The 26023-nt window shown below is 39.1% G+C and overlaps 2 protein-coding genes and 1 non-coding gene across 3 annotated transcripts; 2 read left to right on the top strand and 1 right to left on the bottom strand.

Moving 5' to 3' along the window:
• Positions 1-1260: 1260 nt before the first annotated feature.
• LOC143857676 (uncharacterized) lies at positions 1261-15958 on the top strand. The gene is made up of 4 exons (XM_077368111.1): positions 1261-1954; positions 2128-2369; positions 14975-15144; positions 15247-15958. Exons 1-4 carry the CDS (start codon positions 1261-1263, stop codon positions 15956-15958), a joined length of 1818 nt encoding a protein of 605 aa, XP_077224226.1.
• A 3343-nt stretch (positions 15959-19301) lies between these two features.
• LOC143858342 (small nucleolar RNA R71) lies at positions 19302-19408 on the bottom strand. Its single transcript, XR_013238919.1, has one exon. It is a non-coding gene; the product is annotated as a small nucleolar RNA R71 (small nucleolar RNA).
• Positions 19409-22456: 3048 nt separating this feature from the next.
• LOC143858325 (alpha-terpineol synthase, chloroplastic-like) lies at positions 22457-26023 on the top strand. The gene is made up of 7 exons (XM_077368980.1): positions 22457-22696; positions 22766-23024; positions 23098-23473; positions 24137-24355; positions 24453-24591; positions 25090-25338; positions 25438-26023. The coding sequence occupies exons 1-7, from the start codon at positions 22484-22486 to the stop codon at positions 25723-25725; spliced, it is 1743 nt and encodes a 580-aa protein (XP_077225095.1). The 5' UTR covers positions 22457-22483; the 3' UTR covers positions 25726-26023.

Raw genomic sequence — 26023 nt, 5'->3', positions numbered from 1 at the left:
AAAGGGTTTTGGAAAAGAATTTAAGAAAAAATCTCCCAAATATCTTAGTTTGAAGAAGATATGTCAGGGGGATTCTTCTTGTTGCCCGGAAGTATTGACTAAGGAAGTTCATTCGGATATAGTAGATAAGGGTTTGAGACCCATCGGGGCTTCTTTGGAAATAGAAAGTGAGTCTCGGGAAGATTCGATAGAAGGCAAATTTATTGAGGACCTTGTTGGTCATACCCTGGGGGTTAGTAAGATTTTGGGTGTTGTTTATGCCGGTCCTGAGGAAGATTACATTTCTGAAATCCGATCAGCTGAGATGAGAGATTCAGTGTCGAAAGAGTCTCTGCGCAAAGGGGCTGGCAAGGGGGCCGGCGAGTCTTCAAGTAGGAAAGATAGAGAATTACAAAAGCTAAGGATCGATCTAAACTACAAGTTTGAAGCGGCAATAGATGGGGAATCCGTGGATTTGTCGAGAAGAAATACCAGTGTTAGGAGGGGAAAGCGGTCTACAATATCGGGTGTGTGATGAAAATACTATCATGGAATGTTAATGGCCTGAATCATCAGGAGAAGAGAATTCACGTTAAGGAGTTGGTTCGAAAGTTCAAACCGGATCTTATATGTTTACAGGAAACAAAAATGGAGGTTGTAAATCGACGAATTGTACAAGGTTTGGGAGTACAAGGGGTCTGGGATTTTTCTTTTGTGGGATCGTCTGGAGCATCGGGTGGGATCTTAGTAACATTGAATGAAAATGTCTGGCGGCTTCAGGATATCTGGAGGGGTAGGTTTTCTCTGTCGGTGGTCTTAAAAAAGGAGGATCATTCGATGTGACTGTTTTCAGGGGTTTATGGGCTGGTTCTGAGAGCGGAAAAAAGTCTGTTGTGGGAAGAATTAGAGAAAGTTAGGGATTTCTGGTCTATTCCTTGGTGTATTGGGGGGGACTTCAATGAGGTTAAAGAGGTGGGAGAAAGAATGGGTTGTGCGAGATCTAACGCTCACATAAAAGTGTTTGCCGAGTTCATTGTAAAACTTTAACTAATTGATATATCTATGTCGGGCGCTTACTTTACTTGGGCTAGGGGCTCTAGCAGAAGTAGGTTGGATAGATTCCTTGTAAGTACCGAATGGTTGGCTCTGGCTCCTGAGAGTTTTTCCAGAGCTCTGGTGCATTCAGTATCGGATCATTGCCCTCTCCTTCTTGACCCGCGATTATAGTCATGGGGTCCTCCTCCTTTTAGATTTGAAATGGCCTGGCTTCAATTTCCAAAAATGGAGGATCAATTGGGGAGTTGGTGGTCCTCATGTAATGTGGAGGGGCCTACAGATGTGGTGATAGGGAAAAAACTTAGATTTGTGAAGCACAACTTAAAAGTTTGGTCTAAGCAACAAAATCATCTAAATCAAGGTAGGAAGGTGTGGTTGGAGAATCGCCTTAAGGAATTGATAGCTTTGGAGGAATGTGGTTTAAGCTCAGAGGTGGATTGGGCAGAGATGGGAAAAGCCAAACAGGAACATAAAGAGTTGCTGCTGCGGGAAGAAATTTCATGGAGGCAAAGATCAAGGGTGAGATGGCTGAAGGAGGGAGATAAGAACTCGGCTTTCTTTCACGCGATGGCTAGTGTTAGAAGAAGAACGAATAGAATTGAGTCTTTATCTGTGAATGGACTTAGGAGGAATACTAAAGAAGATGTGTCCTCAGCTATCGTAGACTTTTATACTAAGTTATATGCTTCTGAAGGATCTTTACGTCCTATTCCGGAGGGTGTGGAGTTTAATAGCTTAAATCTGGAAGCCAGTTCGAGTTTGGAACAACCTTTTTCGGAGGAGGAAATTGAGAAAGGATTGTTCTCCATCCCCAAAGACAAAGCGCCTGGTCCGGATGGTTTCTGCTTAGCTTTCTTTCAATCCTGTTGGTCGGTAGTTAAAAGGGATATCTTTCGCTTCTTCAAGGAGTTCTTTGAAGGTATGAGTCTTGATAGGAGCACAGGGGCTACCTTATAACATTAATCCCCAAAATCAAAGGTGCATCCAGGGTGTCTGATTTTCGTCCAATTAGCTTGGTTGGCTGCCTCTACAAGGTGTTAGCCAAGGTATTAGCAGACAGGATTAAAATAGTGCTTCCATTTGTTATCTCAGATACGCAGAGTGCCTTTGTTAGTAAAAGGCAAATCTTGGATTGTTCTTTAATTGCGAACGAAGTTATTGACTCATATTCAAGAAGTGGCTTCGGGGGAGTTCTATGCAAGCTCGACATGGAGAAAGCCTATGATAGAGTGGACTGGGAGTGTCTGGATTATCTTCTAGGGAGAATGGGTTTTGGCAACCGTTGGAGAAGCTGGATGAGACAATGCATTTCCTCGGCATGGTTCTCTGTCCTGGTAAACGGGTCGCCAAAAGGCTTTTTTAAGTCATCTAGAGGGCTAAGGCAGGGGGATCCATTATCTCCGTTTCTTTTTTTAATTATTGCGGAGTCTCTCAATAGGTTGATGGTAAAAGGAAGTAGTAGGGGTCTGTTGGAGGGCTTCATCATTGGTCGTGACAGAGTTGAAGTGTCGCTCCTGCAATTCGCTGATGATACCTTATTGTTCTGTGTAGACACCCCATTTTGCTCTACCTTAATCGATAAAGAAATTAGGGTTTGTTTTCCGTCGGTTTTCCAATGTCTTTCTTTCCCGCATCCGTTTGTTACATTTCTAAATATTTTTGGTCGTTTCCGTCGTGTTTCGTATTTTCCCGCTAAATGTTGAGAAGGATTATTCAGAAAAATCTAAACCAGAGAGAATTGGGACCCGTTTGGTGGGCCCGCATTGGGTGCTTCGATTAAATTTGGATCGAGAAAGTTGGACCCATTTGGTGGGGCCGCATGATGCATTTTGATTAAATTCGGACTCGTTTGGTGGGCCCGCATTGAACATTTGTTTAAAATCGAATCAACCGAGGGCCCACATTGTGGGGCCCGCGTTGTGGGGCCTCAGTGGGGCCTCTTGTGAGGCCTCTTATGAAGAGCAATGATGGTAGCTCTCCACTAAGACAACATGATGGGCCCTCCACTAAGAGCAATAATGATGGACTCTCCACTAAGAAACATGATGGGCCCTCCACTAAGAGCAATAATGATGGACTCTCCACTAAGCAACATGATGGGCCCTCCACTAAGAGCAATAATGATGGACTCTCCACTAAGAAACATGATGGGCCCTCCACTAAGAGCAATAATGATGGACTCTCCACTAAGAAACATGATGGGCCCTCCACTAAGAGCAATAATGATGGACTCTCCACTAAGAAACATGATGGGCCCTCCACTAAGAACAATAATGATGGATTCTCCACTAAGAGGGACAACATGATGAGCTCTCCACCAACATATCTCTCTCTCTCTCTTTCTCTCCCTATATATATCTCCCTTCCCATCCATAAGAGAGAGGAGAAAAAAAAAAGAAATTTATCTTCCATTATCTCTTTCTCTTCCATTATCTCTTCTAACCACTCCCTCCATCATTTTCTCTAAGATATTCTTCTTCCATTAATCTTTTCAAATCACTCCCCAATCCCTCCCTCTAAGAGAAAGCGAAAGACGGCGGATCGGATCGGCGGCGGCAAGATCTTCACTACAGGTAGGTGCATTGTTCTCGAAATATTTCCGTATTTTTCCGAATTATTCTGATTTTTTCCGCAAATTGTGTTTTAAAAATGGAAAACTCTTCAAAAAACATCTTTTGATGAAGAAAAATTAAATTATATACCAAACAGATTCTAAAATTAATGAAATTTCGTGGGAAAATAATATGTTACTGATTCATTTTACCATGAATTTTTAAAGATTTTTGGAGTTTATTTGGTATATTATTTAATATTTTCTTTGAAACTTATCAGATTTTAGGAGAATTTGTACTAACATCAGATCATCATTAAAATTCATAAAATTTTTACAGTAGTCTTATCTTCCATATTACTTGTTACTGTAAACTTTTCGTGTGATTTGGATCTGTTTTAATATGGGATGTAGTGTTAATTTATAATCTGGTCTGGAAATTGTAAAATCCGAAATTGGTAGTAAATAATTTCTAAAATTCATGAAAATCTCACTGCATGCTATTTTGATTCATATAGTATTTCTGTAGAAATTTCATAGAATTTAGAGTTATATTTCTACTAGTTTATGTGTTAATTGTGCAATCTGGACATTTAATGGTTTAATCAAGATTAAATGTGAATTTAATGTAAAAATATGCAAAACTCATCCTGTAAGCTACATACATTTTCATCTTGCTGCTGTAGAAATTTCAAATCATTTCGAATTTATTTGCAACAATTTCACTTGTAAAACCGCTCATATGCTTAAAATTGATAAAATCCATGGAAAATTCGAAATTAATTGAAAATCATATAAAAATTCCTAAAGAACTTTAAAATTCTGTCACATGTTCACTCCTTAATCCATTGAAACAGAAATTTTAGGATCTTTAGATTTTCCTGGAAAAATGGCCCGTGCATCCATAATCGTATCCCAATTGCAACTTGATCTTTGACAATTTGAATATTTAAGTTATAGCATGTTGTTGGCTCCGAGGTTAGTGTCCACGGAAATCCTGAGATTCTGCCAGGCAATAAGATGCTATAACCTAAGTATTAAATTGCACAAGGAAAGAGCGCACGATTCCCTCCTTTGGATGCCATTCAAGGCCGAAATTGGTGAACCCTAGAACCATTGGTAATCCTTAAATGTCTAGAAACTGAAAATCTTCGAAATCTGAAACTCATTAACCTCGAGAACTTAAATCGATTTATCTTGTGTCTTTCGGAACCATTGGATTATGGTTTCCAATCTAAGAACCATTAGAGCCCAATTTAGGAACACTGGTGTCGTGCCGTGTCCTAGGTTTTAGGGAGTCCTAGAGTTAGGAGTCCAGCCTCATCACGGACGCTTGCTATGAATAGCAACCGTACCATAGGTCTAGTTACACTAGTCACCCGATCTTTTCCTAGGACAAGCCTAGTAAACTAGGATGTAGGCAAAACCTGCATTAGTCTAAGGGACAACTTGCATTCAGACAAGAATCATATAGCATCTTAGATGAAATCCTAAGATAATAAAATCCTCAACTTGAATTAAATAATTCCTCTTAAAACTGTTGAAACAGTCAAATCCGTCTAAGTCGGTGTCCTAGTTGAGTTAGGCATATGTAGCTTAGCTTAGGTGCACCGAACTACGTCGACTCTGATCCCAGTGAGGCTTGGGTACGTAGGCAGCTTGGATGTCTGACGGCATACCACCCGCGAGTCGGCACCACAACAAATTGTGGTGTTTTGTATATTAATTTTCTTGTAAATACTTAATCAAATCAGTTAGGGTTTTCCATGATATTAGAATTCTAGGAGAACTTTCACTTAGAATGAATCCAGACAAATTAATAAATCAAGATACACATCTAGGATTCACATTGAAATTAGATTCTAGGATGCATGTCACTTAGTTCGCACAATAACATAGAGTTGAATGAGCCATTTAAAATAAATTTAAAAGAGTTAGCTTTTGGAATCGAAGACCGATTATCGGGCAGGAATGGTGCATGTGGTGGATAACTCCCCATACCTTCCATTCTCGTAACCAGGTAGCGAGTCTAGATTTCTGGTTAATTACGGGTCCTAGATCCCACATCTAGGTGGCGACTCTGTCAGTCTCTTTCGTGTGGAATTCGGATTGCCTTAGTGATCCCAAGTTTACAGGAAAGACAAATTCAAATCAATAATTAAAATGCACACGCCAATCGCGTGGGAACGAGAGACCAAGAGAGAGCGCGCGGCGGCTCGCGCCCCACGCCCCTCTCGCGGGATCATGTCCCACAGTCTGGCGACTCTGCTGGGGACCACCTAACTTCATTAAAATTTCAAAAGATAATTCATTTGAATTTAATTTAACTGGCTCATAAAAACTCTATACTTGTTAGATTAGTTTGTCTCGTTTTATTTTCTCATCACATTTTACTCGAACTTAATTTAACAAAACCTGAAGGCATCATAGATTGCGCGAACTTATTGCACACACTTACATCACTTGCATCTAAACCCTTGCATTTCACATGCACACACGTCCTATTTTAGGAACCCGGAGTGTTATCTAGCATGGTTGACTGGGATTTCATCACCTGGTGCCTCTGTGATAGAGAAGCATTCCACCCTTAGCCTAGTACCTTTATGGTGCGTAAACGGATCTCTTGTTCACGTACTGATACGCCGGACACTGGTACAGTATATCGAACATGGATTCGCGCTAAGGGGACTCTTGGCCTTACCCCTAGATTAACCCACACATGCATGCAGTATACGAACACATGTGCACCACATGTGTGAGCCTAGTTTAGGATATCTTACCCATTTGTGTCTAGATTAGGCCGTAGTCCATCTTCCAATGGCTACGATCGGTCCTAGGTACACAAACAAAGTCATGAGTCGAGATCCTCTCTCCACTCCGCTAGATTAGGATTAGGGTTGATGCCTTCAGGTAACACTGTTAAAATGTGCGAAGACTAAAAACTTTTCCTTTGGGGTTAGGATATAAATCCCATCATTTCCAAAGATCTCATAGGATTAGTCATTCATGATCTATCCGTTGAAAGCAATCTTATACTATCTCATCTAATCTCTTGATCGTGCGTCTTTCATTCTTCTGTCATACGATTCGATCGTATCTTCATGCCATCCCCTAACTGGCAGGAGCAGAATCTCACAATCTTTCGATTATGCAATCTCATGATCTGATCATGCCTGGTCCAGATGATCCAATCTTGCTTGTACCCTTGGTCTTTTCTTACTCTAAGGGCAACCTTTTTCAAGAATATTTTGCTGAGTCCTTCAGAGTTCACTATCATAATCCTTGAACTAGGGGCGTTCCCCTATGCGAATCAGTAATCATGGTCAGTACAATTGTTGAGTCCGGTCTTACATTTCAAGGTCAATGCCTAGTCCAGGCAAGATATCTTCTGCTTCTCTTTTTTATTTAGAGTTGTGAATCCTAAGAATGTTCAGGATAGGTCATCAGATGTAATAGCCATTTCTTTAAATAAAAATTTCAGTTCCAAAAGTTCATTGGTGTCTGTTTCTTAAGTGTGCTTCTGATCTTAAAATAAGACTCCCTCATCAAATGAGGACAAAATTGACGAAACTCCACTTGAGTCACAACGATTACTTGAACAAGAGGAGGAGCGCCAATCTCAGCCTTTCAAAGATGAAATTAAAGTGGTAAACACTGGCACTGAAACCTTGATCCAGTAAATGCCGATTGAAAATACATTACCCTCTGAAGAGTGTGAAGAATTGGTAAACCCATTTTGAGGATAAAAAGATGGTCCGGTAAGTGTTACCATTAATGCCAAGAGAAAGACCCAGATAGAAGGTTCAAGAAAGAATGAAGTGAATATCATATGCTATGCAAGGGGCATGGAGTGGAAACAACTTTCATATTACCAATCAATGACCTTGGTTCTCAAATTCATAACATGAAGCCATCAAATTCGAGATAAGAAGTTCAAGAGCAAGCATTGAAAAGTGATCATCAGATATCAAGAGTTACAAATCCATAGATGGAGGATGTCGAAGAACAAGTTTCGCTCTATGAAAGTCGAAGGCACGTATTAGAATCTTGAAAGAAGAAGATTTATTATCTCTTACCTGGAAATGCCGTCAAACTCCGTAAAAAAAAGAAAAAGAAAATAAAAAAATAAATAATCAGTACCAGAGGGACTCTAGTAAACTAGATCGACTCCCAATCTGAACATCGGAAGGCCTCCTTTGGCCGAATAAATCCCAAAATCAGAACCCAACGTCAAAAGAATACTGGTTTGCAAACCCTTCGAGCCTAAATGAAATTTTCTTGAAAACCCATCAAACTAGGGGCATTCGCCCCGAACTACGCGAGACCTGATCCCTACACTGGGGTACGTAGGCAGCTCGGTTAAACCGAGTTCGGTCGATTCAAAAAAAAGAAAAAAGGAAAAGAAATTTAATCGTTCCAAAAAAAAAGAGGGACCAGTTCCAAAAGAAGAGAGGTCAATCATTCCAGAAAGAAAGAAAAAAAGGAAAAAATCAATTAACCTTCAAACAATTTATCTTCAAACTAGGGGCATTCGCCCTGAACTATACACGACCTGATTCCTACCTTGGGATATGTAGGCAACCTATTCACAGGTTCGGTCGAAATCTTTGTTGAACCTTAAGCCATTCTTTGAAAAGCCCTATCCTACCTATAAAGTCCTTCCGGTGTTCAGAACTAATGATCTAGGTCCCGAAACAAAAAAAAATGATGATGAATAAAAAAAATGGAGTTTGAAGATCTGCTAGACTGAAAACCTGAAAGGGCGGTTTAGGCAAAATTTAAGATCATTCCCCTGTTAAGTTGAAAACCCGAAAGGGCGGCTTAGGCAAAAGCTAAGGGGATAGCCTGCTGAATCGAAAACCTAGAAAGACGGTTCAGGCAAAAGTTAAGGCTACCACGGTCCGCCAAGTTAAAAACCCTGAAGAGGTGACTTGGTCATGGTAAGAGAATCATTGTAAGAAGGCTACAGCCAGTATCAAGACTGAAGATCAACTGAAGTTCAAGCAAATTTATAAGAAGGTTACAGCCGGTATCAGGACTGAAGATCAATTGAAGTTCAAATAAATTCAAGTGACATCCTCAAAACTGGGGGCATTGGAGCTAAGCAATCCTAGGAGTTGTAATTAAATCATTGAGGCATTACTGTTTTAAGGAAAAAGTCCAGTGTTTACCAATTGAAAAAAATATTCCTTGAAAGGATAGACTTACCAAATAAAACGTTAACTAAGTCAGAAGCATTACTGTGTCTGTCAGTGTAGTTAATCAATCGTTGTTATTCTATGTTCACTCCTTTAGAGCTCCTCAATCCTTTGAGTAGTGCCTTTTATCTAAGTTTTCTATTTAAAAAGAGTCAATCGTCATCCATATGTCCAAATGATGCAACTGTCTCGGTGAAGGAGGCCCGGCTTCGTCAGCTCCCTGCGATTGTACCTGAAAGAGCTTGAGAATCCAGTCAAACAGCTTCATTTCAAAGATGATCAACTCAGAAGAGTTCAGAAGTAGAAACATCAGAAAGCCCAGCTTCCGTAAAAAGATCATACCCCAGGAAGGCATCTTAAGCTTGGAAGAGCCTCAGATGCAATGATGGTCGAGCCAATTTCTCAGAAAGATGAACCGTTAAAATTCAGAATTTCCTTCCAGTTAGTTAAATACTTTCCTGGTCAAGAAATGTTTATCTAAACACCTATCAAGAGGCAAGTCCCACCTTTCCATGATTATATCCAAGAGAGCCGTTGTTCTAGATTACCAATTTCAAGTGTCTTGTTCAAGGTTTCAGTCATCCAAATCCCCAAAGACAAGACCAGCAGTCTCTTTGAGAAAAATCTTGTTGAAGTTTCATAAAAGTGTTTCTAATCCATTCTTGTTAGTAATGGTTCTTCGGTTTGCCGTTTCATCATTCGTCAAAGTCCTAGTTTCCGATATCTTTGACAAGCACGATCTGTAGCATCCCCGATTTCATTAAGTTCAAAAAATCAAAAATTCATCAAATCCAATCCTATGTCAAATTCAAGTTCATGAAAAATCTCTAAATTCTTCATTGTTGAATTCATCAATCAAAGCTATCTTGTTTCCTTGAGCCCGTTTGTGAACGGTGCCTCATTTTCTGAGTCCATTTGTGAATGGTCTCGTGTTCTCCTTGAGCCCGTTTGTGAACGGCGCCTCATTTCTGAAGTTCATTTGTAAATGGTCTCATGTTCCCCTTCATCCCGTTTGTGAACGGTGTCTCATTTTCTGAAGTTCATTTATAAATTGTCTCATATCCTCTTCAAGCCCGTTTGTGAACGGTGCCTCATTTTCTGAGTCCATTTGTTTATGGTCTCATGTCCTCCTTGAGCCCGGTTGTGGACGGTGCCTTATTTCTGAAAAATCAAAAATTCATCAAATCCAATCCTATGTCAAATTCAAGTTCATAAAAAAAACTCTAAATTCTTCGTTGTTGAATTCATCAATCAAAGCTATCTTGTTTCTTTGAGCCCGTTTGTGAACGGTCCTCTTTTCTCGAGTCCATTTGTAAATGGTCTCGTCTTCTCCTTGAACCCGTTTGTGAACGGTATCTCATTTTTCTGAGTCCATTTGTGAATGGTCTCATGTCCTCCTTGAGCCCGTTTGCGGACGGTGCCTTATTTCTGAAAAATCAAAAATTCATCAAATCCAATCCTATGTCAAATTCAAGTTCATGAAAAAACTCTAAATTCTTCATTGTTGAATTCATCAATCAAAGCTATCTTGTTTCTTTGAGCCCGTTTGTGAACGGTGCCTCTTTTCTCGAGTCCATTTGTAAATGGTCTCGTCTTCTCCTTGAACCCGTTTGTGAACGGTGTCTCATTTTTCTGAGTCCATTTGTGAATGATCTCATGTCCTCCTTGAGCCCGTTTGTGGACGGTGCCTTATTTCTGAAAAATCAAAAATTCATCAAATCCAATCCTACGTCAAATTCAAGTTTATGAAAAATCTCTAAATTCTTCGTTGTTGAAGCTATCTTGTTTCTTTGAACCCGTTTGTGAACGGTGCCTCATTTCTCGAGTCCATTTATGAATGGTCTCATGTTCTCCTTGAGCCCGTTTGTGAACGGTGCCTCGTTTCTCGAGTCCATTTGTGAATGGTCTCGTCTTCTCCTTGAGCCCGTTTGTGAACGGTACCTCATTTTCTGAGTCCATTTGTGAATGGTCTCTTATTCTCCTTGAACCCGTTTGTGAACGGTGCCTCGTTTCTCGAGTCCATTTGTGAATGGTCTCGTCTTCTCCTTAAGCCCGTTTGTGAACGGTGCCTCGTTTCTCGAGTCCATTTGTGAATGGTCTCGTCTTCTCCTTGAGCCCGTTTGTGAACGGTACCTCATTTTCTGAGTCTATTTGTGAATGGTCTCATGTTCTCCTTGAGCACGTTTGTGAACGGTGCCTCGTTTCTCGAGTCCATTTGAGAATGGTCTCATCTTCTCCTTGAGCCCGTTTGTGAACGGTACCTCATTTTCTGAGTCCATTTGTGAATGGTCTCGTCCTCTCCTTAAGCCCGTTTGTGAACGGTACCTCATTTTCTGAGTCCATTTGTGAATGGTCTCATCTTCTTCTTAAGCCCGTTTGTGAACGGTACCTCATTTTCTGAGTCCATTTGTGAATGGTCTCATATCCTCCTTGAGGCCGTTTGTGAATGGTACCTCATTGTCTGAGTCCATTTGTGAATGGTCTCTTATCCTCCTTGAGCCCGCTTGTGAAAGATGTCTCATTTTCTTTTTAAAAAAAAAAAAAAAAAAAAAAAAAAAAAAAAAAAAACCGCTTGAGAACGATCTTTGTTCTTTCTGTTCGGAATCCATTCGAAAGTGGTATCTCATTCTCTCGTTGCCCGTTTGTGAACGGCACCGCATCAGGATTTCTTATTATGTTCTAATTCTAGGATTTCATTTAGGGCCTTGCATTAGGTAGTAAATGTTTGCGTCTAAGTTCCGTTTGTGTAGAGTCTTTTGTCGATTAAAGCTACGCAAAATGGCTCTGTCATTTTGACTTTGGTATTCGATGACTACGTCATCTCTACCAAAGAGGGGCATCTGTAGACACCCCATTTTGCTCTACCTTAATCGATAAAGAAATTAGGGTTTGTTTTCCGTCGGTTTTCCAATGTCTTTCTTTCCCGCATCCGTTTGTTACATTTCTAAATATTTTTGGTCGTTTCCGTCGTGTTTCGTATTTTCCCGCTAAATGTTGAGAAGGATTATTCAGAAAAATCTAAACCAGAGAGAATTGGGACCCGTTTGGTGGGCCCGCATTGGGTGCTTCGATTAAATTTGGATCGAGAAAGTTGGACCCATTTGGTGGGGCCGCATGATGCATTTTGATTAAATTCGGACTCGTTTGGTGGGCCCGCATTGAACATTTGTTTAAAATCGAATCAACCGAGGGCCCACATTGTGGGGCCCGCGTTGTGGGGCCTCAGTGGGGCCTCTTGTGAGGCCTCTTATGAAGAGCAATGATGGTAGCTCTCCACTAAGACAACATGATGGGCCCTCCACTAAGAGCAATAATGATGGACTCTCCACTAAGAAACATGATGGGCCCTCCACTAAGAGCAATAATGATGGACTCTCCACTAAGCAACATGATGGGCCCTCCACTAAGAGCAATAATGATGGACTCTCCACTAAGAAACATGATGGGCCCTCCACTAAGAGCAATAATGATGGACTCTCCACTAAGAAACATGATGGGCCCTCCACTAAGAGCAATAATGATGGACTCTCCACTAAGAAACATGATGGGCCCTCCACTAAGAACAATAATGATGGATTCTCCACTAAGAGGGACAACATGATGAGCTCTCCACCAACATATCTCTCTCTCTCTCTTTCTCTCCCTATATATATCTCCCTTCCCATCCATAAGAGAGAGGAGAAAAAAAAAAGAAATTTATCTTCCATTATCTCTTTCTCTTCCATTATCTCTTCTAACCACTCCCTCCATCATTTTCTCTAAGATATTCTTCTTCCATTAATCTTTTCAAATCACTCCCCAATCCCTCCCTCTAAGAGAAAGCGAAAGACGGCGGATCGGATCGGCGGCGGCAAGATCTTCACTACAGGTAGGTGCATTGTTCTCGAAATATTTCCGTATTTTTCCGAATTATTCTGATTTTTTCCGCAAATTGTGTTTTAAAAATGGAAAACTCTTCAAAAAACATCTTTTGATGAAGAAAAATTAAATTATATACCAAACAGATTCTAAAATTAATGAAATTTCGTGGGAAAATAATATGTTACTGATTCATTTTACCATGAATTTTTAAAGATTTTTGGAGTTTATTTGGTATATTATTTAATATTTTCTTTGAAACTTATCAGATTTTAGGAGAATTTGTACTAACATCAGATCATCATTAAAATTCATAAAATTTTTACAGTAGTCTTATCTTCCATATTACTTGTTACTGTAAACTTTTCGTGTGATTTGGATCTGTTTTAATATGGGATGTAGTGTTAATTTATAATCTGGTCTGGAAATTGTAAAATCCGAAATTGGTAGTAAATAATTTCTAAAATTCATGAAAATCTCACTGCATGCTATTTTGATTCATATAGTATTTCTGTAGAAATTTCATAGAATTTAGAGTTATATTTCTACTAGTTTATGTGTTAATTGTGCAATCTGGACATTTAATGGTTTAATCAAGATTAAATGTGAATTTAATGTAAAAATATGCAAAACTCATCCTGTAAGCTACATACATTTTCATCTTGCTGCTGTAGAAATTTCAAATCATTTCGAATTTATTTGCAACAATTTCACTTGTAAAACCGCTCATATGCTTAAAATTGATAAAATCCATGGAAAATTCGAAATTAATTGAAAATCATATAAAAATTCCTAAAGAACTTTAAAATTCTGTCACATGTTCACTCCTTAATCCATTGAAACAGAAATTTTAGGATCTTTAGATTTTCCTGGAAAAATGGCCCGTGCATCCATAATCGTATCCCAATTGCAACTTGATCTTTGACAATTTGAATATTTAAGTTATAGCATGTTGTTGGCTCCGAGGTTAGTGTCCACGGAAATCCTGAGATTCTGCCAGGCAATAAGATGCTATAACCTAAGTATTAAATTGCACAAGGAAAGAGCGCACGATTCCCTCCTTTGGATGCCATTCAAGGCCGAAATTGGTGAACCCTAGAACCATTGGTAATCCTTAAATGTCTAGAAACTGAAAATCTTCGAAATCTGAAACTCATTAACCTCGAGAACTTAAATCGATTTATCTTGTGTCTTTCGGAACCATTGGATTATGGTTTCCAATCTAAGAACCATTAGAGCCCAATTTAGGAACACTGGTGTCGTGCCGTGTCCTAGGTTTTAGGGAGTCCTAGAGTTAGGAGTCCAGCCTCATCACGGACGCTTGCTATGAATAGCAACCGTACCATAGGTCTAGTTACACTAGTCACCCGATCTTTTCCTAGGACAAGCCTAGTAAACTAGGATGTAGGCAAAACCTGCATTAGTCTAAGGGACAACTTGCATTCAGACAAGAATCATATAGCATCTTAGATGAAATCCTAAGATAATAAAATCCTCAACTTGAATTAAATAATTCCTCTTAAAACTGTTGAAACAGTCAAATCCGTCTAAGTCGGTGTCCTAGTTGAGTTAGGCATATGTAGCTTAGCTTAGGTGCACCGAACTACGTCGACTCTGATCCCAGTGAGGCTTGGGTACGTAGGCAGCTTGGATGTCTGACGGCATACCACCCGCGAGTCGGCACCACAACAAATTGTGGTGTTTTGTATATTAATTTTCTTGTAAATACTTAATCAAATCAGTTAGGGTTTTCCATGATATTAGAATTCTAGGAGAACTTTCACTTAGAATGAATCCAGACAAATTAATAAATCAAGATACACATCTAGGATTCACATTGAAATTAGATTCTAGGATGCATGTCACTTAGTTCGCACAATAACATAGAGTTGAATGAGCCATTTAAAATAAATTTAAAAGAGTTAGCTTTTGGAATCGAAGACCGATTATCGGGCAGGAATGGTGCATGTGGTGGATAACTCCCCATACCTTCCATTCTCGTAACCAGGTAGCGAGTCTAGATTTCTGGTTAATTACGGGTCCTAGATCCCACATCTAGGTGGCGACTCTGTCAGTCTCTTTCGTGTGGAATTCGGATTGCCTTAGTGATCCCAAGTTTACAGGAAAGACAAATTCAAATCAATAATTAAAATGCACACGCCAATCGCGTGGGAACGAGAGACCAAGAGAGAGCGCGCGGCGGCTCGCGCCCCACGCCCCTCTCGCGGGATCATGTCCCACATTCTGTGCTCGTGTCATAGAGAAGATTTTAAATTTGAAGGCTTTGCTAAGATGCTATGAGATGATTACTGGGCAAAGATCAAATTTCCAGAAATCTAGTTTGTTTGCTATAAATATTCCTTCATCAGAAGCTATTGATTTTGCAGATGTGATGGGATGCAGGTTGGAAACTTTTCCTTCATCGTATCTTGGTCTCCCTTTGGGGGTGGGAAGGCCGAGAAAAGAGATATGGAATCCTATTGTAGAGAAAATTGAAAGAAGGTTGGAAACCTGGAAAAGAAACCTTATGTCGAAAGGTGGCAGATTAGTTTTAATCAAAGCAGTTTTGGCTAACATTCCTATATACTATCTGTCACTATTCAGCTGCCCGATAAGTGTTATCTTGAAAATTGAAATGCTTCAAAGAAGATTTTTGTGGGGTGGGTCTTCTTCGAAAGGAGGAATCCCTTTAGTAAACTGGGATAAGGTTTGTATTCCTATAAAGAGTGGAGGGATGGGAATCCGACGTTTAAAAGAGTTCAATCGTGCCCTTTTGGGCAAATGGCTCTGGCAATTCGGTGTGGAACAATCGGCGCTATGGGTGAAAGTTGTCGGGAGCAAGTATGGATTGTTACAAGGCAGCTGGTGTTCGGATGATAAGTATGGTAAGAAAGGAAGGACCATTTGGCGTAATATTTTGAGGCTCAAGCAAAATTTTGAGGCCGGAATCAGGTTTAAAGTATACTCAGGTGATCGGATTAAATTTTGGTCGGACTCTTGGTGCTCATCCGATCCTTTGGCAGTGCTGTTCCCTGGATTGTTCTCAGTGGCCTCGATCAAAGACGTGAAGGTTGCTGATTGCTTTGAAAGAATTCACAATCGGATAATATGGTTCCCTTCTTTCAGAAGAAATTTTTTTGAGCAAGAATTGGCGGATATCTCTCAGTTGCTTCATCTCATTGAGGGGTGCTATATTAAAAAAAGTGGGGTGGATAAACGGATCTGGATTTGGAATCCTTCTGGAGTTTTTTCCGTGAAATCCTTTTACTATCGGTTGTTGCCTGTTGCTGGATCCCCTAGCTTTGCTGCGGTCTGAAATTTTCTGAGCCCTCCTTCGGTATCTTTCTTTAGTTGGGCGGTGTGTAATGGGAGGATTCAGACCATCGATTTTTTACGAAAGCGAGGTATGTGTTTGGTGGATCATTGCCCGCTTTGTCTGGAGGATGGGGAATCGATTGACCATCTGTTTATCCATTGCAAGATATCAAGGTTGATCTGGGCTTTAATTCTGGGCAGGTTTGGGATTTGTTGGGTCTTCCCCAAGTCCTTAGCAGATCTCTTCTCGAGCTGGGATTATGTCCCTTGGAAGAAAAAAGGTAAGATGCTTTGGAGGTTATGTTTGGTCGCACTATGGTGGGTCATTTGGAAGGAACGAAACTCGAGAGTTTTCGAAGGATCTGCAAAGTCAGCATATTTGTTATATAATAAAATCATAGCGCTGGTCATTTTTTGGGTAAAAAGCATTCCTTTGTTTAAGTTCGTCTCAGCTTTCGATCTTTGGGAGGGATGGCGCTCGGTGTGCTCTGAAGGTATGAGTCGTCAAAAGAGAAGTCTGAAATGGGAAGCTCCCCCTGAAGGTTTTATTAAATTAAATTTTGATGGGTCATGTTTTGGAAATCCGGATCCAGCTGGGATTGGGGGTCTACTTAGGGACTCCCGAGGGCTTTCGCAAGTCCCATTGGAATAACTGATTCGTCTGAAGCAGAAGTAAGGGCGGCATATCAGGGGATTAAGCGTCTAAGTGTTGATTCCTATGATAGGACAATTGTGGAAGGAGACTCTTCTAATGTAATCGGTTGGTTATCGGGCAGAGTGGTTCCTCCGTGGCGCTTTTTAAGTTATTTTGAGGAAATTCATCACCTTATTTCAGGATCCGATCTGGTTTGTAAGCATGTTAGGCGTGAAGCAAATGGAGAGGCGGATTCCCTCGCTAAATCTGGTGTTGCAAGAGAAGGGCTGGAGTGGTTCGACTTCCTTCCTCCGTGAGAAGAGGGGGCTGTTTCTTTGATGTTTCTTTTCCTGTTTCTCTTGTATTAAAATTCTAGTTTTCTCTTTGTATCTCTGGTGGTCCATCTCGGATCCCTTTTTTATATATTATCATTTCAAAAAAAAAAAAAAGTAACTTACCTGCAAAAATTGTATGTGAAATTAAGGTTGAAATTTTACAAATTAGCTTGCAATTTAAGGAAAAATACATGGAAGGTGGTCTGTGTAAATTTGAAATTAGATCAGTTCACTCCATTTAATCTCTTCAGTTTATTCTGATAATTTTGACTTCAATTTATCACCTAAAGTGAGAAGAAAACAAAAAAAATCAGGCAAGCCTCCATTCTCTCTTCCATAACATTTTAAACTCCAAAATTCGGCACCCATAATACTTCCATATATATGAGAAGAGAGACAAAGATGGAATAAAAATGAAGATACAAATCATATATACAGAGCAATAAGATCTTAAAAATTGCCTACAAAGCATTAAGAGACTAAAAATTGTCTAAAATTGTGTACATAAACAAAGGCAATATAACCTGATCAGCGTGATCGTATTCAAGTAAAGGATGCATGTCCTTTTATTGTGTACTTAACCACTTCCATTTCTTAAGGTTCTGTGTATCTGTTTCTATTTTCTATTCTAACCCCGAATTCATTTTCAAGTATTAGCCTTTTTTCTTCAAAGAGTAGTTGTTGATATCTGGTTCCCCATTTCTATCATTTGAAGTCGCCTTCATATTTCCCTTGTAGTTTCTACAGAAGTTGAAATTGACTTATAGGCCATGTTAAAGTTATTTTCATGGAATATTGGTCTATCAAGTGGGAAAAGAAAAACTCTATTCAATATAGTGATGCTCCTACCAGTACTTCCAGGAGAAGCTGTACTCATTCTTCCTTTCGTGTATTCATCTGTTTGGTTGAACCATCTGCAGGATCTCATTTTTATTCGATTGAACATAACTACTAAAAAAATTGTGTGCTTGAAAGGCAGATTAGAGATATTAGAAGACGATAATTCTTACATTATACAGAGAATGTATTGGACAATGTTCCAATTTCAAGACCTCTTATTATCTTTTTTATAGGAGTGTTCTCCAGAAGCAATTCGAAAGAAAACTTTAAGGGTTCTTTATAACCAAAAATTAAACCTGCAACTGCCCACAACTCTACGTCTTTTATAACCAATCTGACTTCCTTTCTCCCTTCGTCTCAATTTCACAATCTGCTGACCTCATTCATGAAGTCTTTGAGAGAGATGAGATACGTTTGGAATGGACTCCTCTTTGCAGGAAGAGAGAGAGAGAGAGAGAGAGAGAGAGAGAGAGAGAGAGAGAGAGAGAGTATCACTCTGGGAAGGTGTCCAGGCAAATTGTTCCATTTAGAAAGATTACAACTAAATATATTTGGGATAAGTTTTAGAAACGTTACACTCGATGGCTCTTTTAGAAATGAAACGTTGCTTTTGGAAATACAAATCGATGCAAATAGGTAGCTATCATTTAATCTAACACTTTAATAGAGGCGTTTTTGGATAGAGAGATAAAAACAGAAAATAGAGAAAAAAATGGGGAAAATTATAAAAGGGGTTTAGTTTTAGAAATGTTATAATTTCTTTTCTTTTCTCTGCTTTCATTTATAATGGGTAGCATAAAAACGAAAAATCCTTCAAGCTTGCTACAAATATTTATTTGAAAATGGAATGGAACCGCCGAAATTAGAATATGAATAATTTCATGCATAAGGCACGATGCTTGCATTAACTTACTATTGGGAAAAAGAAAATAGGTGTAGAAGGAAAAAATCTCGGTATTTAATGAATTGCGGGATAGAGGACGAGGTGTCACGTGGCACAATCAAGCGTACCACATTCAGCTTTTTATATAAGTATAGATGTCTACCTGCTCTACAAGTTGTTCTTCTCTTTTGTTAAGCCTTCAGACTAGGCCGTCTTCAGACTAGGCCAGTCAGATCGGCGATCTGCCTTGCCAAGTTTTTTACTACACCGCAGTTGGTTTGGCCATCGGGGGTCAGACTTAAGTGGGCTGAGGACGATTTGAGAACCGTGTTGGGAATTTGGACTCCGGGGTGACCGTTTGATGCTTAAGACAGGACGTGCACCAATAGTTGAACTGAGCATAGGAAGGAAGAACAGAGTAAACGAAGTTGGAGAGTGGCGGTTGAGTGTTATCAAGTGCTTACCTTGGAGTGTGTGCGTTGATTAAACTGCAACAACTTTCCGATGATGCGGTAAAGTTGCGCTTTATTACTTTTTCACTCAAAGATGAGCCAAAAAGTGGCTCTATGGCTTACCAACTAACTCCATCTCCACTTGGGAGGAGTTCACAGTCGTTTTCCTAAAGAAATTTTTTCCTTTACATAAGACTAACAAGCTTAGGAACGATATTTTACAATTTAAACAAAAGCCATTATAGTCGTTTTCTGAGTTTATGGAGAGATTTAAGGATCTACTCCAAGAGTGTCGTCACCATGGTTTAGATATGTGGCACTTATGCCAAATAGTATATGAGGGCATAGATTACCAAACAAAGCAACTTCTTGAGTCCATGTGTCCTAACGGTTTTATATCTTTCACGGATGAGGCTGCGGCATGAAACTTCTTATTTGATTTGGCGGAAAAATAAGAGAGTGAGAATCCACTCAAGAAGGTGAGAGAGTCACTTCAAGCAAGGTATTTCTAATAGAGGGTGCCGTGGCAAAATAGGCCTATCTTGATACCCTAATAAAAAGGCTAGAAGCAATAGTTTTCAAAGGACCTTCACAAGTCAATCAAATTGCACATTGTGTTTCCATGTGTAATTGGTGTCAAGCCACGGACCATGTCATGGAAGCCGTTCCTGGTTCTCCTGTAGCTGGATCTTCCGGAACTGCAAGAATCCTTAGAATGGGATTCCAACTCAGCACCTTTTGATTGAGATTTTGAGAAGAGTTGCTCTTTGGAGAGCACAGTACGATGAAAGTTGTAAGCTGTGTTCGGGGGGGAGTTATTGTCTATCGTTGGCCTCTATGGTAGAATCAGTCGGGGAGGGAAATTGTCTTTAGATATTAGGAAATAACGATGTGGAAAACAAGACAATCCCCTACAATGAAACTGTACAACAATCGAAAGGGATGTAGCGCAGCTTGGTAGCGCATTTGTTTTGGGGTGTCCAACTCTTGCTAAATTTGGTAATTCTAATGAGAATGTAAGTGCTTTGTATTCTGATAACCCTTATTCCAGCACTTATAATTTGGGGTGGAGAAATCATCCCAACTTTTCATGGAGTCAAGGTGGGCCATCCAATTTCCAAGGCGAAGGCCAATTCGGCCAACCGAGGCCCACCTTCCCTCCCACTTATGTTCAGCCACCCCCTCGTCCTCATACTTTTCAAAACCCCATTTTAAATAATATTCCAAATCCCCCTCCGGGTTTTCAAAAACAAAGGGAGTCGGCTCGCATTGCATCTTTAGAGAAAAACATGGAGCTTCTCATGAGTACCTTCATGACGGGCCAACACAATTTGGAGAAACAAATTTCTCAACTCGCTACGGTCCTGAGTGAAAGGGAAAAAGGAAAGATGCCAAGTCAGCCCATTCCAAATCCAAGGAATGTGGTCATAAAATCATGGGACATGATAGAGATTTTTTCTCCAATAAATAGAAACAATTTTGCTCATATACGTAGGAGAAACAATTTTGCTAAAAACGTGGGATATGGTGAGATTTTTTCTACAATCCAAATATATCACCTGAGTTTTACGTTTTTGATGAGGGATGCCACGTGGCGCACCCTCGTCGTCCAAGATTCCGTTTTACATATATATTATGTGATATGATTTCTCAACAGTCCTTTTCCTTGTAAAGAATTTAAATTTGAAATTGTATTTTTCCTTTTCTGATATGACTCTATAAATAAAAAGAAAGGCTCTCTCACTCACAACAGAGTGGTGAAGCTCATTATCTGCCCATTTTTCTTGTTCTCTGTTTTTAAGTTTCTATAACACCCCTACCAGTGAAATGTAGCCAACGAATGAATAACCTAGTATTAATGTGTAGATGTTAAAGTAGCAAATGAATTAGTCTAATTAAAACTAGATGGTTATTCTTGGGATTGGTTATCCTACATGTACAATTTTATCAAGAAATCAATCTTGTCCTTTGTTCTCTACTTTTGTTATTATGATATTTTATCCAAGGACAAAAATAAACGACAACCAACACACCCCTAAAAGTTTGCTAATGAGATTTAAGTTCAGTTTTGATAATGACACCCATATGGAAAATTTTTAGTAATAACAATAATAATAATAATGATGATAATAATAATAGAGTTCCCCAATGGTGGATTGGTGGGGCCAGGTATATACCCTGTATTTTATTGTGTTATTATTCTGGTTGGAATCCCACGCATAACTTATGTATGATGATATTAAATGGTATTTTCCGGCCACTTAGTGCATTTGTACGAAGTGGGCCATTCATTGTTTGTACGATTGTAGGTAACGCGGTTAGATGAACTCTTTAATACATTTTAAATCATTTAGCAAATACATGGGTTTGCTCCCCAGTGACGAGCGTTCGAATCCCCCCTTGCTTACCCGATGCACATGGTTTCCGGGTGACTGTACGCATCCGTAGGGAAATAGTCCTACCCCGAAGGGGGTGGGGACACCCTTCGTTACAAAAAAAAATAAAACAAATACATGAATTGTTTGCTATTTTCTTACAAGTACAGTTACTGGTTTGTTCTCCATATATCAATAGTTTTAAAAATATCTTTTTTATTAATCACTTTGGTTTTCTGTGCTGCCCTGTGCATCACACGTGATTTCTTACTAGTAGTTTTATAAAAGAAAATGGTTTCAGTGGCTAGCAGTTAGAAAAGAAAATGGTCATGCAAAAACTACAATAGGGGTGGTCAAAGTTAAAAAATGGAGGAAATTTACATGATTTAAAATGTGGGACTAACAAAACTGGTCATCTATATGGGAGGATTGAATTAATGTTGAGAAATGAGAATACAGTAACAAATATAGTCTATAAGGAAATGGTCCCCGTGGGGAGCCGTTAGAAAATAAAATGGTCATACAAAAAACTACAATAGGGGCGGTCAAAGTTAAAAATTGGAGGAAATTTATCATTACTGGCGCATTTCCATGATTTAAAATGTGGGTCTAACAAAACTGGTCTTCTGCATGGGAGGATCGAATTCCTATTGAGAATACAAACAAAAACTGGTCACTTGACACACACAAATGGTCACCTTTTCTTTTCTTTTCATTTTTTTTTTGCTTTTCACCTCTTTTGTTATTGGTGAGATGTTCACATACACAATGGGTAAGCACACGAAGCATGTGATGTCTAATTTAGAGATCGATAATTAATTTGGTCCTCAGAACCTCTCAATATATTAATGCATGTATCATGACTTGTACTTATGAGGGCTTGTGACTTTTATTTAGGAGGACTCGTGAGGATTATTTATCTCGTGCTACACCTACATGCCATGTCCGAGGCTATAAGTAATCTCTTCATTAGTCGCATAATTACAGTAAATTCTTTACTAAGAAACATGGCTCTTCGTTTCCTCTCCGTGTTGACCCCTTGCTCCTTTGCACAATTGCCACCTTTGCCTACGGGACGGAGAAATGTAAACATGCCGAAACAAATCACATGTGTTCAAAGCACTCAAAAATTGCAGCCGACCATTAATCGGCGATCAGCAAATTACCCAAAAAGCTTTGGGGATTATGATTTCATTCAGTCATTAAAGAGTGATTACATGGTGATTATCCTACCGTTTTCTAATCATCATTTTCTGTGGATCTTACTAATTTGTCCCACAACTATGTAGGGTGAGATATATGAGACACAGCTCGAAAAGCTCAAGGAAGAAGCAAGGTCCATTTGTTTCCTCGAAAAGGAAGATCGATCCATAGTAGCTCAGATGAAATTGATAGATACACTCCAACGCCTTGGTTTGGGATATCACTTCAAGAAGGAGATCAAGGAAGCTTTAAGTATTATAGCATCCATGAAGATGGATTATGATCTCTATGCCACGGCTCTACGATTTAGGCTCCTTAGACAACATGGGTTTGAGGTCTCACAAGGTAAATGTGTTTCAATGACACTAATGGTGCATTATTTTAAGCTTTGCTATGATCTCTAACTTTTCTTCGGCAGACGTTTTTAATGGTTTCAAGGACAAGAAGGGTGACTTCATGGAGTCGCTCTGTGGGGATACAGAGGGGATCTTGAGCTTGTATGAAGCTTCACACCTTGCTTTTGAAGGCGAGATTGTTTTGGACCAGGCCAAAGCTTTCACGACCACGCATCTCGTGGATCTCAAAGAGAAAAACATAAAACAGAATTTCAAAAGAAAAGTAAAGCATGCCTTGGAGCTTCCTTTCCATTGGAGGATGCCAATGTTAGAGGCTAGGTGGCATATAGAAACATACCTTGGAGAAAAAGACATGAACCCTTCGTTATTTGAGTTAGCTAGGCTTGATTACAACATGGTGCAAGCCATATACCAGAACGACTTAAAGCCCATGTCTAGGTAAGAGCTTATATACTAGACTAGCATTCTTGGTACATGTAAAATAATGAGTTACAACCCATAAAAAAATGAGGTATAAAAAAATGAGTTATACATTTTCAGACTTACAATGTCGCAGACTTATCATTTCCTAGGATTTTCCAAACAAAACAGTAATCTTCAAGAAACTAGAAAAATCTACAAATTACATTAACTCTCAATATGTGGGTGCCACTGGAAATTTTTCTTCCCATCTATCTCATCTTATCGTATAAAAAATGTCCTATTCAATTTTTATTTATTTTATATATTTGAAAAGGGATTTGCCAGCCACCTTCGTCGTAGAAGCTACTTCACGCCCCGTCTTTTGCATGTGATGGCTGCCATCACATGCAAAAGATGGGGCGCGAAGTAGCTCTTGCCAAGGTGGCTAGCAAATCCCATTCGAAAATAATATCACCACTCCATTATTATAATAATCATGCGCCTGTCTTTCTTTACACTTCATAATTTTCTATTAACATCTTATAGAAATCTAGAAAACCTATCAAAGACCATTAAAATAACTATCGAACTATGGTTGAAATAAAAGAGGAGTTTCATTAAAAAACAAACAAGTGAGTGCTTGTTTAAGCTACCACTGAAAGGAATTTACTATCCATATATGTTGCTCTTCCATCTTAGGTGGTGGAGGAGTTTGGGTCTTGGAAAGAACTTGAGCTTTGCTAGAGACCGTTTGATGGAATGCTTTGTATGGGCTCTGGGAATTATGTCGGAACCTGAGTATAGTTACTGCAGAAAAGTGCTTACAAAAGTGGCTCCACTAATAGCAGTCCTTGATGATGTTTATGATATCTATGGTTCCCTAGAAGAACTAGTCCTTTTTACGGATGTTGTTGATAGGTTGGTATCTGTTTATTTTTCTATTTTGCTGGAATGCACTTGAGTTTGTCAATATTGTGTAATTCTCATACCAACGTTTGATGATTTCTTTTTTCAGATGGGATATTAATGCAATGGAAGGGCTTCCAGAGTATATGAAGATATGTTTTCTTGCAATCTTCAATACTGTCAATGAAGTGGTTTATGACACCCTTAAAGAAGAGGGATGGGAAATCACACAGTATCTAAAGAAACTGGTACTCAATTAATTTTTCTCCTTGTCAAGTTAATTGTTACGTGCCTAATCGGCCGTAACACAAATAAACAAAATAAAAGATAGAAAAAGGGGGGAGAGAGGTTGATTCAAGGCAACTGGACCTTCTAATGGCTCGATTCGAGAGGAACCATGACCCTCCAAGAACAAAGTCTCCTTTGCTGTAAAATTATCTTCGTCTCCTCTTTTCATTGAATTGCTACTACATAAATACAAGCAAGAGGGAGTGCCACATCACAAGCACACTTACCCACTAACAAGACACATCATAAGTAACTAACTCCCACTACCCTAAACACATTAGCCACAACTAATGGCCATTACACTAAAACACATACCCACTACTATGCACTAACTAACCCCACATACAAGATAAGAAAATACACATAACATTAATTTTCTTTTGGTGTTGCAAAACCTAATTTTATACTCATATTTGCAAGTTCTCAACTCATATTCTGGGTGGTTTTCTATAATTTAGTGGGCAGATATATGTAAATCTTTCCTTGTGGAGGCAAAATGGTATAACAATGGATACACACCGACGCTCGATGAGTATCTTAACAACGCATGGATTTCGTCAACAGGACCCATATTATTAGGGCATGTTTATTTTTTAACAAGACCAAAGGTAACAAAGGAAGCACTGGAATTCGTCGACAATTATCCGAATCTCATCCGATATCCATCAATGATTTGTCGACTTTGCAATGACCTGGCTTCTTCAAGAGTATGTAAATTATGTCTAACTTAGAAATCATATGATATTTAAATGTTACTATTTAAATCATTAACTTTATTTTAATGTATATTTGTTTCACTAATGTAGGCAGAGCTCGAGAGAGGGGATGCTCCTGGATCTATCCAATGTTTCATGCATGAAACAGGTGCTCTTGAAGTAGCTGCTCGTGAACATATAAAAACTCTAATTAGTGATATGTGGAAGAAGATGAATAAAGAGTTAATCTCAAGTTCTTCACTTCCCGAACCTCTTATCAATGCTGCATTCGATTTTGCAAGGCTAACACAATGCTTTTACCAACATAGCGACGGATTTAGTGATCCAAACAATGAAACTAAGGAGCGAGTCATGGCATTATTGGTTGTAGGATTATAACTAAATTTATTGTTATAAATTTACCAAAAAGTGAGTGGATGACTTTTCAAATCTTATTGAATGTGGGGTATCCTAAAGAGGAAACTTTGGATGGATTTATGACAAAAGTTGTTTGGTAGCTTTTGACAAAAGGAAATACCTTCTCTTCAATTTTTCTTGTTAAAATGCGCTAAAAGGCATTTTTATATTTGAATGTTGTTTTAAGTCATTATCTTTATTACAATTTATAACCATTAATTAATGGGTAATTCAGAATGTGTTTTATGATTGTATTATCTAAACACATTCTTTTTCTTTA

This window comes from Tasmannia lanceolata, unplaced genomic scaffold (assembly GCF_043159265.1).
Source record: "Tasmannia lanceolata isolate RefF3 unplaced genomic scaffold, GAP_Taslan_0.1 ptg000025l, whole genome shotgun sequence".
Taxonomy (NCBI): Eukaryota; Viridiplantae; Streptophyta; class Magnoliopsida; order Canellales; family Winteraceae; genus Tasmannia; species Tasmannia lanceolata.
This window is presented reverse-complemented; position numbering and strand designations above follow the sequence as displayed.

What these genes read in the sequence shown, in the direction of transcription:
- LOC143857676 (XM_077368111.1), top strand. Translation starts at nt 1,261, where the DNA reads ATGGAGGATCAATTGGGGAGTTGGTGGTCCTCATGTAATGTGGAGGGG. An exon ending in CTTCAAGGAGTTCTTTGAAG is followed by an intron (nt 1,955 to 2,127) that starts GTATGAGTCTTG and finishes TTGTTATCTCAG; the next exon opens with ATACGCAGAGTGCCTTTGTT. An exon ending in CGGCATGGTTCTCTGTCCTG is followed by an intron (nt 2,370 to 14,974) that starts GTAAACGGGTCG and finishes TCAAATTTCCAG; the next exon opens with AAATCTAGTTTGTTTGCTAT.
- LOC143858325 (XM_077368980.1), top strand. Translation starts at nt 22,484, where the DNA reads ATGGCTCTTCGTTTCCTCTCCGTGTTGACCCCTTGCTCCTTTGCACAA. An exon ending in CATTAAAGAGTGATTACATG is followed by an intron (nt 22,697 to 22,765) that starts GTGATTATCCTA and finishes ACAACTATGTAG; the next exon opens with GGTGAGATATATGAGACACA. An exon ending in ATGACCTGGCTTCTTCAAGA is followed by an intron (nt 25,339 to 25,437) that starts GTATGTAAATTA and finishes TCACTAATGTAG; the next exon opens with GCAGAGCTCGAGAGAGGGGA.